Source organism: Lepeophtheirus salmonis, chromosome 1 (assembly GCF_016086655.4).
Source record: "Lepeophtheirus salmonis chromosome 1, UVic_Lsal_1.4, whole genome shotgun sequence".
Classification (NCBI taxonomy): Eukaryota; Metazoa; Arthropoda; class Copepoda; order Siphonostomatoida; family Caligidae; genus Lepeophtheirus; species Lepeophtheirus salmonis.
In genome coordinates, this window is record NC_052131.2 from 49,015,872 (window position 1) to 49,035,674 (window position 19,803).

The window sequence follows — 19,803 nt, forward strand, 5'->3', positions numbered from 1 at the left end:
GTTGCAACAATTTGTTTTAGTCTCCATTACTCAGAGACATGACAAATAAAAATGCTGTTGTTTGAATCTATTTAGAAACTATAACAGCCTATATTTCTTCATAAATTGCCTTTGAATGCAATCTGTCAAGTGTTGCAAATTCCCCCGTGGCCGGGGATGTTTGAAATTAGTGTTACTTCTTTCCCAGGGGCGTCCGAAGGCGGGGCTGGAGGCACTGTATCCCCCACATCGAGGAATTTATAAAAAAATATAAATAGGACAGAAAAATTAGCCCCCCCCCCCAAATCAATAGATGGATTTCTTTATGTTTTTAGGATAAACTGATATCAAAAATGTTCAGTAATTCAAATGCTATAATTATGAATAATGATTAAGGACCGGTATTAATACAAAAGTAAAAGGGTCCATTTGCAACTGTCTCTGGTCCCCCCTAAACATAAACAAGTAGCAATACTTTTCCTAATATATTTGGAATGGACCCATGAATTCCAAAAAAATCAGGCATTAAAATTGATCCTTCAAATCATTCCTACTATAAATGATCTTTTATTTAAGTCCAATTAAAGATGCTTTTTAATGAAAAGTTAGATCCAAGAAATAAATATTGCTTGTTTGGATCGACAAGGATCCACTGTTACGTATATTGTAGATAGGTTGTAGAAGAAGATGAAGTAGAAGTAATTACATTAGATCAACTAGGCCATAGAGGGATCTTGCATGACAAAAGCTCATAAAAATTCCCTTCAAGCCTTATCAAGAGTACAATATCAATCTATTACATTTATTATATTCAATATACATAAATATATCAATATAATAATAATAACAATAATTCAATTATTGATGCTACAAATCATTCCAAATCAATTAGGTTTAATTGTATTGTCAGAATAGATATGTGGTGCGTCAATATGAAATAATCTTGAACAAAATCTTGAGCTACGTCGTTCCATCAAAATTTTCACACTTAGAGATATAAGACAAAACTAACACATTTTTGTTTTTGTTTCAGTTGTCGTTTGGTTACGTAATGATTTAAAAATAATTCAACAATAATAATAAAAAGAAAACACTCCCAAAGTTAGCAGTCTAATAGGCTTTCTACATATTTTAACATGTCTAGTGATTTCCCTGCAATTGAATTTATCAAAATTTTTGAGGTAAAATAGTTTATGGTAATAAGTAGTTTTTGATAGTTACGGTTAAGTTTCTTTATTTGCTTTAAGAGACTTACTTATATTCACAATTTCCATATAAAATATGCAAATTTCTCATTCCTATATTGTGACAATCAATTTAATTACTTAAAAATCAATTTAGAGTGCCTCCAAAGGATTCATAAGAATAATTTGTTAATAAAAAATAAACGCTAATTCGTAAAAGAATATCGGGTGGGTACGAGTAGCTGGTGGACAACTTTAGTACGCTATAACTTTGCTATCAATTGTCACAAATTTTCAAGAGGTTGCATGAAATCTTAATTAATGATGCGTACAAAATAAGTTTCTTTTGATTCCGCCTCCATATTAAGATATTTGACCATGGAGAAGTAACGCGAAAAATGACGTAGGGGATCTTCACTAGAGAGGAAAACAAGAGTATCGTAAGGACATTTGGAATCCATAGAAACACTGTTTGGAGGATCAAGAGGAGGTTGGACTAAAGGAGACCTAATTTTAATGATTTCCCAACCCTTGAACAGTCTTCACACAGTAAAAACACCTTCAAAAAATACTGAAGTGAAAGACTCAATTGAAACCAACCCTTCTACAAGTGCATGCAAGTTTGTTCGAGACCATGGGATGTTATTTAAGACAATGAGGAACCTTTTGGCCCAAATTTTGAGCCTCAAGTCTCTTACGAAGACAAGAGCTCAATCTTTAACCTCAAAACAGCGCAAAACGATGCAGAATAAATTCAAGAAAAAATCTGAGGGCTGTGTTCTTGTCTTTTCTGACGAAAAAACGTTTTTGGTTGACAAATATCATGATCGAAGGAATGAAAGGTGGATAGCATTTATGAAATCTAGACTCAATTTTGAAAAATTCATTCCAAAAATTTTCTCTGTTGACGTTTAGGTTAAGGTCATAATAATCAAAGGAAATTCGATAAAATAGGCATCATTTTATTTAAAAGTGGATTCTGCTTCAATTTATGTTACTTAATAATATGTATTTACAATTAAGAATGCATTTTATATTTTGCTTACTTAGGCCTATCTGTCTAGTATTTTTTTCTTCTTTTATGACTGAATTTCTTATTATAATGGAGTGTAGTAAGTAAAATGCATACATTTTATATTCATATAATATTTTGTTAGTGTTGAGATTCGGTCCGAGATCTATTATTTCCCCTCCCTGTTCCGTCTTAAGTGGGCTTAAGATGAATGGACTTTTTATATTTCCTTTTCTAGGAACAACCGAGTATCGAACCTACGCATATTGAGTTCAAGAGAATAATTTCTCTCGACCTCTTTGTCCTTTAAGCTACGTCATTCCATTTAAGGGATTTTCGATATTTCGGGCGAGACCCCGATGGTTTCAGACGGTAAAGTGAAAATTAAACAGTGTTTTTTTTTGGTCTCATATAATGTACCAACTTTCATCCTTTCATGTCCCTGTAAATAGATGAGAAACTTTAAATCGAATTAATGCTCACATTTTGAAAACACACAAATTGACAATTTATCTATGAAATCGGTTTAGGCCGTATTTTACGATTAACTTTTTGTGATCAATCCATATCGATCTTTTTTCTGTCTAACCCATCTTCATCCATGCTTTTTTTTAAGGATCGAATTAGATCGGTACAAAAAAAGTTTCCGGTTTAGGATTTCAAGACTGAACCCCAACACTAATATACAATATCTATGTTTGTTTGTGCAAATGTACGTACAAACAAGATAGACGGGAATGATATAACAGATTTACTCAGCTATTTCAATTTTTAAAATACAGGCCTTATTGACAAACGAAAATGCTTAAAGACAGGGTGTGGACTCAAAGATTAGAATCCTCTTCGAGGGCGTCTAACCTCAATTCTAAAAGTCTTTACTCTTTACAATTTAATTTTTGTTTTGTTTTTATACGATAAACAATGTACGATCAACAAGCATTATTGCAGAGGGTGAGCGATCTCCTCCGCGCATAAGAGAAGAATATCTTCGACGCTGTTCTAAACAGGATAAATGATTGCTTCTTGACTGAAACAAGAGATCAGGTCCAGGGAATCTTCAGGACCAAACATCTAGCTCAGGTCATGGTCCTCGGCTTCGTGGCGTCCGACGGTAGCAAGATACCCCCATAGTTCACTAAAGTCAGCACGGACGTCTACACAAGGTCCTCAGGTAACACTTCTTCCCATGGTTGAAGAGCACGATGCCCAGGTACAACTATGTGTTTACCCAAGACAGCGACCCAGCACACACGTCCAAAAAGGTGTAGCATTTTTGCAGGGATAACATGGCTTCCTTCAAGCCGGCAGACTTCTGCCCTTTGTCCTTATCCGAAGTGAAACTCCTGGACTTTTCTGGTTGAAGTGTCTTGGAGGGTGCTTCTGTTCTTCCCTGTATTGGCACCATCATTCAGAATGGAGGGGGAAATATTAATAAAAGTTTGCCATAAAAATGACAAAAAATAAAAAAATGAAGAAGTGAAAACGGCTTTGAAACTAACATGATTTTTGGGTCCTCACCCTGTAGTTTTGAACTATATTCGTAGTATGTACAATTGACTGCTTTAAAATACAGTCGATATTGAATTTTGAATGGGAAAAATATTTTTGCTGTATTTGGAGCAGTTTAAGCTAATGTAGACAAATAGTATTTCTCAGATGTTAAAAAGCTAAAATTCCTTTATATGGGGCCCTTCCACCCACCCCCTGTTGATGCCTGTTTACCACGTTCATATTTTTTCATACCACAAGGCATATTTTATGCAACTCTGAATATGTATAATAGCAAAAATGAGAGCTAACAAAAAGTAAATAATATTTATTTTAGTGGGATAACGGCGCTCTTTAAGTTCGAGTTGAGTTACGAGTCTTTTCACCTCGAGTTCAAAGTCACTGTTTAATGAGACTTTTGGTGAAGCCCCCATTTTTGACAATATCTTTCCAAATGTTTATATATATATGCACAAGCAGAAGGTACCTGCATTAAAAAGTTGAATAGAGGAGAATAGAAATAAAGAATGAAGGTAGAAGAAAAGAGACAGAGAAAAAGGATATAGAAAGAGACAGATGGAGAAGAGGAGAGACAGAGATATACATAGAAAGATAGAAGGGAAAGGAGTTTATATTTCGGTCAAAAGCAGCCTCTGAATGACCTTATCGGGGGGAAAAATATCATAGTAACGAGCTGTGTTAATTTCTTAGTCTACTTGCTAAATTTGAGACTGATCTATTTGACCATTATAGATTCCATGTGTGATAATACTAAAAATAGACTTAAAATATATACAGGGTAAGGCAGCAAAACGTGGACTCTTAATTAATATTCATTTTCTCATTACTATGAAAAGGTTTAGTGATTATTTTTGATATTCTGTTTTCACCGTCCTTTTTACATAAACAAACTATAATAATTATTTAGTTATTTCATTATCGTGAGCGAGCAACAAGCAAAAAGGCAGCCCATCTCAGATCTCATAGATGCTGGAGATGATGTGATGAAGATTGAGGACATATTTAAGGGTTTTAGCAGAAGAAAAAATAGAGAAGACCTCTCCAGGATGTCAGGAAGTAGAGGGCATAACTTAAAGAGGGATACGAAGTTTTTGTTAAGTTTGGAGAAGAATATGAAGGAAGATCCCACTAAATGGATGAGTCGTCTGGCCAATGACTTCTCTGTTGCTCTTAGGACAACTTGGAATTAGTTTCTTTCACAAGGACCCAACACTACCTTCTGACAGATGGGATGAAAGCCAGGAAGCTCGAGAGGCGCAAGAAAATCCTCACATGAATCAAGGCAAATGGGTAAATTGTAAATATTTTCTCGGACAAGAAGATTTGATCAATTCCATAACCTCTGTAACGACCGCTGGCTTACGGAAATAAAAGAAGAAGTACAAGAGGTTTACCACACCAAATATTCGGCCCAAACAATATTCTTTCCCGTTGTGGCCTCAGTTCTTTTTCAATGCTGAACATAAAATCGGTCAGGAGGTCTACTATAAGGTGCTTAGGTACACCATCTTGCCATGGCTAAAGACCAACTACCCGGAGGATAACTATGCGTGGACTCAGGACGGCTCCCTCTCTCATACGTCCGCCAAGTGCCAAAAGTTCTTCGCAGATAACATGGTTCGATTTTGGTTCAAAGAGATATATCCCCTTCCTCACCAGATCTGAGCCTACTCTACTTTTCTATATGGGGAACATTGGAGAGGGAAACCAACAGGACAAATGTGGACTCACTGAAGTACTACATAGCAGCTGTATGGAACAACTTGTCAGAGGAGTTTCTCATCAACTCCTGCATGGTCTTCAGGGGACTGTAAAGGGTGGGATTGATAATGAAGGTGGCCATATTAAGTTAAAAAAACTTGTCTACATGTTTTCTTAACATTTCCCCCCCCCTATTATTAGAAATATAAAATTATTAAAGTATTTCTAAGTCCATGTCTCGAGTCCACGTTTTGCTACCCTACCCTGTATATGATGTGTATATATTATTTCCACTTTACAAAACACTTGTTATTTATCCTTAGAAAGATGGATCGTAGTAGTAGTAGAGCTCTATCGTAGGAATTCCTGCTTTTTTCAAATATACTCATAAAATTCCTTTTTTTTTTTTTTTTAAATAGATAGTTATAAATAAATTAATCAAGATATTTTGAAAATACCATTTTTTCTCCATTTATAAAAAATAACATTTTTAAAATTCCTAGAATCCTCTTAAGGTCTTTTAGGATATCTAAGGAATCTTCTTTGTACTAAGGTTGCAATGACTCATAATGATGTCAAAGTAATATACATATGTTTTTTATTTGTTAAAAAAATTTCAATTTGAAAATTAAATAAATATATAGAGCAACAACACCTTTATGGAGAAGCTCGAATATTTTTTGTAAAATACTAAACATATATAAACAGACATTCAACTACTTGTTATAATAATCCAGCCTTGTTACTTCGATGATGACTAACCCCTTTAAAAATGTATTTAATAATAACAAAAACATACGCAATATAAAATAAAATACATTTTACATATTTATTTCTATGTTTGCCAACTCAAATATATATATATATATTAATAGAAGAATATACGTAATACATTTAATCGAAGTTCAATGCATAAGCCGCATTGCATCTTCTAATCTACATGTATGCTTCAAATTATACATGTGCCCTTCAATACAAAAGAAAAATAAAATGATGATTTTTCTCTCAATTGAGTATGAATTACATTTTTATACTTCAACAACAAATATTCGTTAATTTCTATTAACAAATTATGATTCATATTAATACTTTGGGTGTATCGAAAATTGCACCCTTAAAGTAGCAAAAATTGATTGTCACAAAAAGAGAAATATAAATGAATTCATTATATTTGAAAGGACCAAGGACCTTATAGGGTTAATATCAGTTTTTAAATCAAATAAAGGTTCCAAACCATGGAAAACAATTATTATCTTTACTCATCCCACAAATTTGAACAATAGTGTATCTACATATGTTACCCGTGAACACAAAATCAAGCCAGCTTGATTTTTCTCGAAATAGTATGTGGATTAAATTTGTATTTTTGGACGAATTATAAAATTGATCAACAAATTATTTCTATTAATCCATTGGGTGTGGTGCAAATGGCACCCTTAAAACAACCAAAAATGATCATCACAATAAAAAAAATGAGATATGAATATATTATATTTGTAAAGGGTTATATGGGGGCTACTATAAGTCTATTAAACCCAATATAGCTACTTAAATATAGGTATTAATCTTGCATTTTTTAACTCATCCCACAAATTAAAAATAACAAAAAAATAAATGTGGCTCGTCAACACGAAAATAAGTTAGATTTATTTTACTCAAAACTGAGTGTGAATAATATTGTATTGTTCAAAATTATTCTAGTTTTTAAATCTTTGTGTGTGTCGCAAATTGGTCTTATATTTGCCAAAATTAATGCTCATAATAATTTGAAAGGAGATAGATCTGGGCCAATATAAGTCTCGTAAATCAAATAAAGACTATAGTTAAAATTACTTAATAGTATGCTAAATCATCCCATTGTTTGTATATATGAAGTAAAATTACAAATGAAAGATTTTATCCTTTTCTTGAATTTTGTTCAAGATTGTTTTCATGTTGACGCACACCATATTATAAAAATACCTACAGCGATTTGTATATGCATATTCAATGAAAACGCATAATTAATAAAAGTACGTTATTTATTTAATCTTTATTTTTTTTATTGCTACGATGGAATCTTAAGGAGAATCTTCATCACATTTACAGAGAATCTTTAGAAAAAAAGAAATGAAAACATGAAAATCAACTTGTTTGTTTGTGATTCGAAGTCATGGGAATATGCATATATATCCTACATAATATTTAACTAACATTAAGGAAATTGCTGTTAAATAGGGGTAGACCCAGTGATGGGCAAGCTAATTTATCTTTTTAACTTGTTAAGTTAAAGTTCATTATTATTTTATTTTTGTATAACTAGTTGAGTTAAAGTTAATTTCGAGTTTCATTTTTTTAACTAGTTAATTTTAAGTTAATTAACTTTAAAATAACTTAAGTTAAATTAACTATACCCAACCTTGGTTTAGTTAATATTAATTTTGATATTAAAAAATAAATATTTAAGTTAAAGGGAATTGATAAATTTATCAAGACTACATTATAAAGCTTATTCTGTTGGTCTGACTGGGATTTCTTCCACTTCCAATTGAACGATAAAGAAAAAAAAATACAGATTCAAACTCCCAACAGCAAGTGAAAAACAATGCAAGTAAAGCTTGTCTCGTATGATAACAACTACAGGAGGCTAATATGGAACGGAACACGTTCAACTATGTCTTTGCGGATTTTTACTTGAACTTAATTAAATAAGTAAAGTTAAGATAATGCAGTTTAAAAAATTAACTAGTTAAGTTAAAAGTTAATTTTAGTTTTAACTTTAGTTATAGTTAAAGTAGCACCGTTTAAATAATGAACTATTTAAGTTAAAAGTTAATTAACTTAACTATTTAACTTATCTTAGTTAAGTTAATTTACATTAACTTGTTCAACTCTGGGTAGATCAAGAGATTGTCCATGGATAGAGTGTGTATATATTTATGTACAGTGCATCTTTGACTCGATATATACTTTTAATATTTAATGGGTTGGATGGAAATCGTGACAAACTATAGTATTTCTTCAGTGTCATAATTAAGATTAATTGTCTCAATACTTGTCTACGAGCTATTTATAATATATTATGTGTATAACAGGAAGGAATCATGAGACGTGTCAAGTCAATATGTACATGGCTTTGGATATTAATTGGTAATTTTTAAAAATTCTATATCTTGGCTCCCACTTTGATTTTTGCGCTAAAAAACATTTGCTATGACTGGATGAATGACGATGCCATAAGAATTGATCACTCTCCAAATCTTTTGAACTAAGTGAATCACAATTGGGCTTCAAAAGTAAATATCCACGTGGATGAGAAATTTTTTGGGGTAGCCGCAGAAATAAATGAGCAAAATGCAAGAATAATTACCGGTGATGCGACTAAAGTCCCAATATTTTGGAAGTACAAGAATCTGGTGGTAGTCATTTTTTTTAGAGATGTGACCAGTGATTGTTCTTTCATGCCACCACATTTCTTCGAGGCTGGACTTCAAATCAATACAGCTAAGCATATGGAGGTCTTGAAGGACGTCTTACTACCAGTGATGGAGTAAGAATTTGGCCTGAACAGATTGGTGATTTTGCAGGACTCTACTCCATGCTATGCCTCAAAGGACTTTCAGTCATTCCTACCTGAGAGTGTCCTATTTTTCGTGAAGGCAGAAATAGGGCCTAGTCATAAGCCAGATTTGAACATTATCGATACCTAGCTGTGTGTCATTTTTCAAGAATAGATTAACAAACACTCTACAGGAGTGTTAGCTTCCTAAAAACTATCATCACCAAGAATTGCAGGTTTTTCTCAGCGGATCATGTAATCAAGGCTTCAGCACGGTTGATGCCAATGAGCACAAAGGTTATGGAGTAATATAATTTCAAATATTAACCTGACAATCCACGTTAGTCTGAAAGGTTTGGTTACAAATTGATTGTTTACTCTTTAGTATATATACTAAAGAGTAAACAATCAATCTATATTAATTCAGCTTTGGTTATGAAGAATAAAGTGTTAGTCCTTAAGACTCATATACCTATGTAGTATCTTACAGCCTTTCCTCCAATAAGTAACAGAAAAAAGTACAAATATCAATTGGTAGTTAGCTAAGTATTAGTGAGCGACTCTCAAGTTTTTGAGCCAGAGCGGTAGCGTGTTCATTGTTTTATAAGAACGATAAAATCTCTAGAATTTCCGCTCATTTACATAAGTTTGCATTACTTTTTCTGTTTCTACTTCTTATGAGATAACATCAAAAAATTTGAAAGATAAAAAAGTTGAAAGATTGAAAGAATAGACGGTTGCAGTTATATCTCAAGATAATCTAGAATCTTTCTTTCCATGCTGTATGTGTGACTCTCTGCAGTTTTTGGTTGACAAGTTTACCTTTCATTCTGAGCCACTCTAAGAAGACTCAGATATCAGTTCCTCAGAAACACCACCAGCTTCTTCCTATGTGGGAATACCGTTGGAAGATAAATCTTTATTTTCTGTAAACGAATTTTCTCAACTGAAATAGGATTTTTGTATATTTTTATTGTAATCAATTGACACAAGTTCTCAAAATCCCTAACAAGGATTTGTTCAAAAACTTGAGAAATCATTATTGAAGCTCAAGCTAATTATCAAATGTAACCGGATGATAGGTCAAGAAACTTCGTAAATACATGTCCCCTAAGAAAGTGGTTCCAAAACTTTTTGTGCCCAAGCTACAACAAAAGTCAAATAAAAAATTATTGGCACCCCTATTTTAAATAAATCAATCATTTGGAATATTATAAGCTATTGCAAATAATGTATGGTTGTCACAAATCGTGACAACAAACACTTAAACTTGCAATATATATGAATTGTAACCATAAAAGTTGTCCAATTCAAATGGACCTATACCAGCGAAAAATAAGCGCTGCTCCTACTTAATTGAGCGGTAGTGCGATCAGGATTTCTTGAGTGGACTAATGTTCCGGTAGTTAGCCAATTCTTCCCAACTATAGATTTATTATTCAATCAGTGCTGGAAATTATTCACAGCACATAAGCAAGAACTAATTTGAACTCAACCAATCAACATACAGAGCACTGATAGGGGTAAAATAATCAGAACAATAAACAGCTGACAACAAATAATATATACATTTTTTATGTATGTTGAATAGCGTATATTTATATAGACCGAACATTTTAGTCATGACACAATATAGACACCACATGACACCAACTATCCTCTTTTGCCCGGGCATGTCCTCTTTTTACATGTTGTCCGGAGCGTATGGAATTTTTTTATTTATTCATGAAATATCTTTTTTTTTTTTTTTGTGGGATAAGTCGATTTTCTTATTGATTCAAAATAAAAGTCAATTTTGTAACTAAATCAAAATCAAAAATCCTTAACTGGTTAAAAAGAAGAAAAATAAAAGTAAATTGATGGTTTATTGTTAACTTTGACTAATCATAAAACAAACACTTGTTGTGACATGTAGTCTACTAATGATAATAGATGAAAACAATTTAAAAAAATACCGAAAATTAACGTGGCCTTCCTGATAATTTAAAGAATGCTTGGGAGAATGGCAGCTTTACTGTGATGACCTTTTATTAGATCAGCTGGAAACAGCAATGAGAGGAAGGAAGTTACAAAACTCACATTTTGTATCTAGCTATAGGTAGGAAGTACTTGATGTATATCCTCAATTCTACTCCGAGTCCGACAAGGACTATTAATTGTAGTTCCACAACAAATCCTCATTGTTTATTGTCGTCTTTCAAGCAGTATTGATTACTTTATACTTTATATAAGTTATGAGTTCATTCTTCAAGAATTTAAAAATAATGACAACAGCCTTGAAAGATAAAAAAATATAATTACGTAGCGCAGGGGCGTCCACAGGATTAACTCCCCCCTCCAAAAGCCCAAAACGAATAAGCATGTGGTCTTACCTGTAGCAGCTACAAAATCTTCTTTATAATATTATTATTTTCATCCCTCCTAATGACTAGTATACAATAAAAATGAATATCTCTCGATTTCTGAGATACAAATTCCTCTATTGGAATTTGGGTTTAGCCAAAATTCTCACACTCCCATCAATACTCTACGAACATACAATTGGCCGGAACCATAGGGCTCAACCTACACCCCACTTTTGCGTAATTTTTACATTTATCGAAATACAGAATATGCGTCTTACCCAAAGAATTAAAATGTCACAATTTCAGATTTTTTATTTTGTAATATTTGAAAAAAAAAGTTACTTTTTTTTTCTTCATGGGTTTCTACTATTTACAAAAATAAATACCCAACATACATAATATCATGAAAATTATCCCCTCATTTAAAGTCCACGATCCCATCTGTATTTCTCTGAAACATGTAAAATTGGAAAAAAACAGCCGCAAAAAATCCATATATCTTATAAGTAATGTCGTTTCGATCCTTATTTTGGACTGAAAACTGTAGTTCCGTCCAGTTCAGTCCTAAAATTGATAAAGATCTGTCCTTGATGAAGTCCTTCAACTATATTTTAATTAGTTCTAGTATTGGGAGTCCTAAAGGCTGGCCCCAGGGGTTAATAGGACCGGTCTTAACACTTAGCTGGCCGAATAAATTAAGACTAGCACAACACTGTTTATAATAGTTTAAAAAATGAAAGAAAGGTTATTCGTTGAAACTTTATCCCTTTCAAAAAGTTTTAACTTTATAATTTTTCTCAAAAGATTGTATCGCTTTTAAAAAGAAACTTCTTTAATATTCTGTCAAAATTGTCAAAAAAAAAACCAACAGTAGTGCTCCCTCCCCTAAAAAGAAAACCCCGCCAACACCCCTGATGACGTCATCAGTATATAATTTGCCCTCTCCACTTGCAAATACATTCTTGCGTCGGTGTAACATAAATACAATTGAATTGATTGGACTGTTTCATCAATATTTAGTACTTTACATGGCTGGAGAAAGACTGACTCACCCTCTTATTATGTTCTTTTCATTTCCCCTCATACATACATAACTAACAGAACCTCGAACCCTCATCCTTGACACATGTCTTCTTCCTCCTCCTCTTCCATAATTGAAATTGACGGTAAAAAGTGAGGGGCTAAGAAGTGTGTGTGTGTGTGCGTCTCATATCATAACTCTCGAGCTCTGAATGAATCTTTTTTAAATTTATTTTATCCTTCTATTCCTCCTTGTCTGTCTCCTTCATCCATCAATGTGTGACTCATAGACGTAAATCTACATATAAGAGGGATGCAATTAATACGTTCTTTTTTATCCCTTATTTAGATTGTGGGGGATGTAACCTGAGTTTCGTTCATGTTTTGCACTATGCACTCCATATCAAATCTCTTCATGATCCCCGCTACTCTCTCACCATACGCAAATATCATTGCAAAATCTGCGCAATTGGTATCCTTGGCAAGGAAAACTTTGTATCACATTTATCCAATCTTCATCGTGGTCAAGGTGGGCATCAATGCCAATACTGCAAAAAAGTAATTATTCACAGATTCTATAAATAAACACTATATAGTTTTTGCATGCCATCCTACCTAATTTACACCATGATTTTCCATGGGTGGCATCCTCTCTCACTCTTTAAAGTATGTACCTCAAAAATACTTTTATCAAACGGGCGTTGTCAACTTTTTAAACGCCTCCATTTAGTATAAGTATTTCTATTTTATGAAGAAAAAACAAACATTTTGAACTACTACAACAAGTACATAAATCAAAAAAGAGTCTTTATAAATATAAAATACATTATAAATGTTAGTTTGAGTATTAAGCATTGTTGACATGTACGTTTATTTTTACAGTATTTCCTTCGACAGTCGTATCTGGAAACGCATCGTAGCTATGGATGTCCTCTCAATCCGGATCGTTCCATACCTCTTTGTGATCTCTGTGGAAAAAAGTTTTCACAACCTCAGAAACTAAAGATACACAAGAAACGAATGCATGGTAGATACATTTTTGTCTATATTCTTAGAAATTAATCGCTCATAAACATACCTACATATTTTATTTTTCTAAAATGTGAGTAGAACACAAGATACATTAATCTAGTGCTGTGTTCAATCCCTCACAGAGACGTCAGAACCAATTCCTGAATGGAGAGGGGAAGGTTGCCAATATCATAATGACGTTACATTCTGATGATCCAAGAAACAACCAACTTTTCATTGTTATTGTTTCTCAAAAAGTGGGCAGACAATGAACCCTTGATCTTCCTGATCCTGGCTGTCATGAAATTATAGTAGGAGTCATTCATAAACCACGTGCCCACTTTAGGGGTATGTAAGCTCTAAAACCACCTATACCCTCCTTGAAGAGAAAAGGGGTGGCAGGTCATCTTAAAATCACGTAGACATAAATAATATATCAAGATGGCATACATAACCAATAAAACCTACTTGGATTATGATGCTAAAAGTTTACTCTTAAATAAAAAAATATAACATTTAAATATTTATAAGGATTTAACAAAAGAAAAATTAATATTTAAGAAGTTATGAAGGATCATAAATATATTAATAATAGGATTTTGAAGCTCAATTTTAGGCCTTAAACTTATAAATTATGACTAATTAATCAATATCATTATTAATTGCTGAGGGTGAGTGATTACAAATCGAACCTACTTAAACAATATTGTGTCGATCCTAGATTTTAAATTTTTATTCGAGCCGAGTCAACATAACGCAACATCAGCCAAGACCAAGGATACGTGTCAAGAGAAATAAACTGTTAATTTTTTTTCAGCAAATATATATATATTTTTAAATATAGCTGATTTGGTCTTGGTATTGAGAACGGGGGACTGTGACCAACACGTTCAAAATTTAGTTCAAAACCGTTTGTGTTTATCACATCATCACAACCGCTCCCCCAATCTAGAGCGATTTTAAGGGGGCCCACCATTGATAGTTTTTAGTAAAGGATTAATCTTTTCTAAAATGTCATTTTAGAAAAAAAATTTAGAGCATTTTCTTTTCTAAAAAAATAAGTTAAATTACTTGAAACAAATTATTCTAGGTCATTTTCTTGTAAACATTTTCACCTATGGTAATTACACTCCTTGTAGACTTTTCTGCATGCCATATTCACCGCTTTTTGTTTTTATGCTATAAGTTTGAATCTTACCTTTAGTCTTGACTGTTTATTTTTATCAATGAGGTTATTCAGATTTTTTCAAGAACCATGGCTATAAATATGGTTCCACTAGTAAATGAGTACTGTCGTAATATATTAATGATCTGGGATCTATGAGTCCCTACTCCTTCGTCCTTATATACAATATTCATTCATTCTTTCCTCTCCATATCCATTTCTTCTTCTTTTGATCTATAGCTGATATACAATAGTATATACTTAGGGGAAGATAATATTTTGCGGAGGGCTTGTATTTTTTTAAATCTTTGTTCTCCAGCCACCCCCTGTGAGCACCCCTACTACTCTTGAGATATACATATAGCTCATCGTTATAGATATTAACCATATATAAAATCAAGTAGCAAGATTCGGTTTGTATTTAACACTATTCTCTGTAATTAAATGAATTGGGAGAGTTTGAGATTCAATAGTATGACTACGCCCAGTTTCAGCTATTTTGAATATGGGAAGATCTATTGAGTTTAAACATACTTACAACTATTCTCATAATTTTTGCCCCCAATTAGCTATAGTCTCGTAGTTTATTTAAATAAAATTTCACAATGAACTATTTTCCTTACTTAATAATAGCTAAATTGAATTCTTAAGATAAATATACTGAATATAAAGTATAAAAATCCCCCGCCTTTTTATGCTTTATACTATAGATTCAAACTTTACCTTGAGTTTTTACTATTGCATCCTAGCTGCTGATAAGAAGAAGGCAAAAAAAAAATAGCTAGGAAATAAAAAGGAATAGTGTTTATAAGAAGTCACGGATCCGGGATTATGAGTCTATTTCGAAAGGACTCTTTCACTAATGGCACATTACTCATGGTCATGATCTTGGATGATGCTTGAAGAAATGTAAGAAAAGCTATTAACTGAAAGGAATGAATATAAAAAGTAGGTAAATATGTCATGCGGTAACAATTCCAAGAGGCGAAAAAATTACCTAGAATCATTTTTTTTCAAATAATTTCACTTATTTTTTAGATTTCACAATACGAGACCCTTTCTTTTTTTCAAATGACTTCTTTTTAGTAAAAATAAAATCTTGCAATGTATCTTTGGTCACTTTAAAACCCCCAGTCCCTACCCCCAAGCCAATAATAAATCTATTCACTTCCAGATTCTTAGTCATATTTATTGTTGATTTTTTTTTGTTTTTTCACACAAATTAAATAAACACTCATTGAATGAATTGAGTTGATATGATGCAGCAATCCAAGCTATAAAGAATAAACTCTAAAGATCTTAATGAACCACTTGACTTTAGTGACAATCTCAACAGAGAAATTAAAAAGGTCCGCGAACTCCTTTACAGAGCAGAGAAAATCTACAATCTGTAGTCTGTTTGCCTCCATTGTGGTTGTTTGATAACGTTTCACAACCAACAATACAGAGTATGAATGCGGAGAAATTTCAAAAAAAATTATTTTTAATAACGCAACATCAATTACAAGTAACAATGGCTATATGGAGCTCTAATTGGTGCAGACAATTTGCTTTCGCGGACTTTATACTATAAAAAGGTGGCGAATATATCATGCAACAAAATCCCTAAGAGGATAAACTCTTCGCTACATCGCTACTGGTGCCAAAAAAGATTCTAAATTAGTTTAAAAAAAAAGAAAAGAATGAAGAGGGCTTGTACGGTAAAACCACTCTGCCTACAAATCATTTGGTTCATATTCGGATTCAAAGTCATATTTATGATGGTTTTTTTTTGTGATACACAAACTCAAGACACATACATTTAATGAATGTAGTTTTTCACATGATGTAGTAACCCAAGTTATAAAGGATCAACTCCAACGAACTGATGACCTTTCAATTCCCATCTTCTTTCCTTTTCTTAGTACACATATGTACATAGAAATTTCAGTTTAACGGATGTTATAGACTGATTCTAAAAATATATACGAATAAATTGACGACGACCTCTTCCCATCCCATATTTCCCCTTTAATAGTAGCAGAGTAATAGTATTTCTGTTGTTTTTTTAATTATTCAACTCTGACTCACAGTCAGGGGTTAGTCATGTTAGCTCTTCATTTTTTCCTGTTCCCTTATGTACATACATATGTGTACATGTGCTGTATATATCTAAACACAACACGAATGTAACATGATTTGTACTAACCCATGGGGACAAAGAGATAATTATTATTATTCATCCAACACATTAATTTACATATATACTACAGAGTGGGAATCCAAAACTTGCCGTAGCATGACTAAATTAGGAAATAAACAATTTTTATAGGATCAAAAAAAAAAAAAAAAAAAAAAAAAAAAAAAAAGTTTGTGAATTGTTTATACTATATTTAGCTATATTTTTTATTCAATATGTTCTCCTTTACAAACAATAACAGCTATGAAACGCGGGAAAACAGATTGACAACTCTTGACGATGAAAGCTGTACCACGCTCTCATGACAGCAGTTTGAAGGGAAAATTTGGATGAGAGCTGCAGGAGACATTCTTCTCCAAGACCCTCAAAACTGCAGTGCAGTGTTTGAGTCAAGGCTATAGAAGGACCACATGGATGCAGGCCAGAAGTCAGCCATATTGTTGATGCAGAAGTCTTGGTTTTTTATGGGGCAGTAATTGACTTATTGATGTTGTAGGCAACAATGTGATAGTTTGTTATGTTGATGAAATGGGATATATTTATTTTTGTTTTAGCTATCGTTTGGTTGCATAGTGAAACCTCGTAATTAATAATAACGCGGTTAAATTTGTAAATTAATGCCTTCTGCATGTTTTGGGTGCCCGTTCTGTATTTATTATATAAGTTTATATATAACTATTCAATATATTTAGGAAAGCCATCAAATCTGAAAGAGTTTGAATGTGATGTATGCTCCAAGATCCTTGGCTCTACTCAAGGTCTTCTTCGACATAAAAGGGAAGTGCATATGAAGAGTGGTCACTTTCTCTGCGATAAATGTGACAAATCCTTTACAAACAAGTCTAATTGGAAAATACATCAATTGACACACTCTAAAATTAAGCCTTTTGGGTAAGTGTTTAGCATGCATTTTTTTCTTCTGAACCTTAAATAGGTTAATAAATTAAATTAAATTATTAAATATCATCTTCCGTTCCACATACATAGTTTTTCAGCTGCCATGTGGAAATATATCAATGATTTTATTAGGGAAACACATGCGGGATAAATTTTATTCAGCAAAATTCTTCTAGATATATGAATATTGGCTATTTTAAACGGAACACGGAAGGTATTTCAACCGCTTTCTAAATAAATAAGCTCTTCTATAATAGGATCATAATTTTAAATGTAGTATATTGGCTTAATCCAAGGTTTCCCAAATTATTGATACTTTTGAAGAAGGTGAATAACTGACCTCTTTTTGTAGGGAATATCGCCAGTGGCGCCTGGGAAATTTTGATAAATTTATAAAATGCCGTTTTTTGTAGGACTTTTTAGGAAATGCAGAATTCTACTAAAGTCCAATAAAGGAAAACTAAGAGACTAAACGTATTTACCGATAAAAAAAAACAGCAGTATTTATTTTTAGATTAAATTTGCAAATATTAATTCCCTGTACAAAAAACAGAACATAAACAGATCGGTTCAAGAGTCTTCTTTTTTAGTAATCAAAATATGGTTATCCACGTTAACATCCCTTGATAAGATGGAACATTGTTTACAGAGCCCTAACAATATTAATTAAAATTAAGTTTATATGTATTAGGGCAGGGGTCGGGTATTTTTTTTAGCGTTACCCCAAGAGAAATTGTAGTAAATTTAGTTTACCGCAAACTAGTGGCATAACCTTTATTTTTTTATTTCATTTAGCACTAGGAAGTAAAAGTCCTTCTTTTGGAATAGAAATAACACACAAAAAAATTACCTCGAAATGTATCCCATATGAAATAATTTACCCCTCTTCCCCATCGACTGTACTTGTCTATAAGAAATACTTTCTAAATCACACAACCTACAATTATCAAAGAATTAATACGTGTTTGTAAACTAATATTAATTTTATAAAATAATACAACTGTAATATTTTTCTCGTTATTGTCACGTCGTTACCTTTATTATATCACTCAATCTTTCATAAAAAAAGAAACGGGAATAAGGCCTGATATCAATTGGTTGTCAATTATAACAACTGCTATTTATGTCTGAAGTAATGACAGGCTATCATTGTTAATTTATTTATCCCCAATTTAGCAAAATGAATTACAAATATATAGTTCATAATATTAAAACGCTACATAGTATTTTCTTTGATCCTGCATTATAAAATTGCTTAGTATTTTTTTATTAAAAGCGTAGCCATACATTTGTATTTCGATATATGATTTATTCAAATATTATTTCAAATAGGATATGTACATAGTTACAAAATAGGTTTGGTGAATATTTTTTAATAAATTAAAAAAATGGTTCCCAGAGCTTCTTTCACGGAACAGCTTGAGAAAACCTTCTTTTAATCGACATTTCTAAAATTATTTTTATAGATCAACTTATACAAGCAATTTTATGTAGATTTACCATTAAAAAATATGTTCGTTTTCTATATTTTATCTTGAATACATACATAAATATAAAATATAATACCCTATCCTTGGACTGACTTAATTTAACAAATTCTATTTTCATTTAAATCTTTCCATGTTCTTTTTATTTCCTTATATGTAACTATACACAAGATAATATAAATATTTTTCATCGTCTTAATAGCTTAAAAGATATCTACTACACATATGTTCAAAAAGATGACGCATTCAAATAATAAATATAAAGGCGTAGAATTAAATTTTTATAATTTTTTTGAATTATGTTCTGTAATTAGGTTTGTCGTTTTGAAGTTGTTGTTTTTTTTGCCTCATCAAGGATTTTATGCCAATTATAGATGAATTTAGTAATGAACATGTTAGTCACTTGCAAATATTCCTTATTATATGTACTTATATTTTTGACTATTAAAATAATGCGGAAATATGTTGAACGTGCGTAAAAATGGATATTTTTTGCTATGTCTATGATATCTTCAAAAAATAATGACTTAACCATTATAATTTTTTTTTTTGAAGAAAGGTGGAAATGGTATGAGTATTTCTTTATATTAAAAAAATCTTATTAATGTCCATTGGATGGCGTCATAAGGTCACTTGATGAATTGATCTAACTATATGTACTGTCTAGCTTAAAGAGGGACACCTTTCGTCTTCTGAGACAAATCTGACTCGCAATGGTCTACATAATTACGTTCCTGCGATCCAAACAGGGTCATTTGAGGTTGTTGTTTTTTTGA

General features: G+C 32.1%; 1 protein-coding gene across 1 annotated transcript in view; it reads left to right on the plus strand.

Moving 5' to 3' along the window:
• Positions 1-19,803, plus strand: part of LOC121131893 (uncharacterized) — a 148,001-nt gene that overhangs the window by 69,271 nt on the left and 58,927 nt on the right. Inside the window, exons 6-8 of the mRNA XM_040727291.2 lie at positions 12,638-12,846; positions 13,171-13,315; positions 17,336-17,534. Of these exons, the coding sequence (XP_040583225.1) occupies positions 12,638-12,846; positions 13,171-13,315; positions 17,336-17,534 (553 nt within the window). The remainder of the gene's footprint in view (positions 1-12,637; positions 12,847-13,170; positions 13,316-17,335; positions 17,535-19,803) is intronic.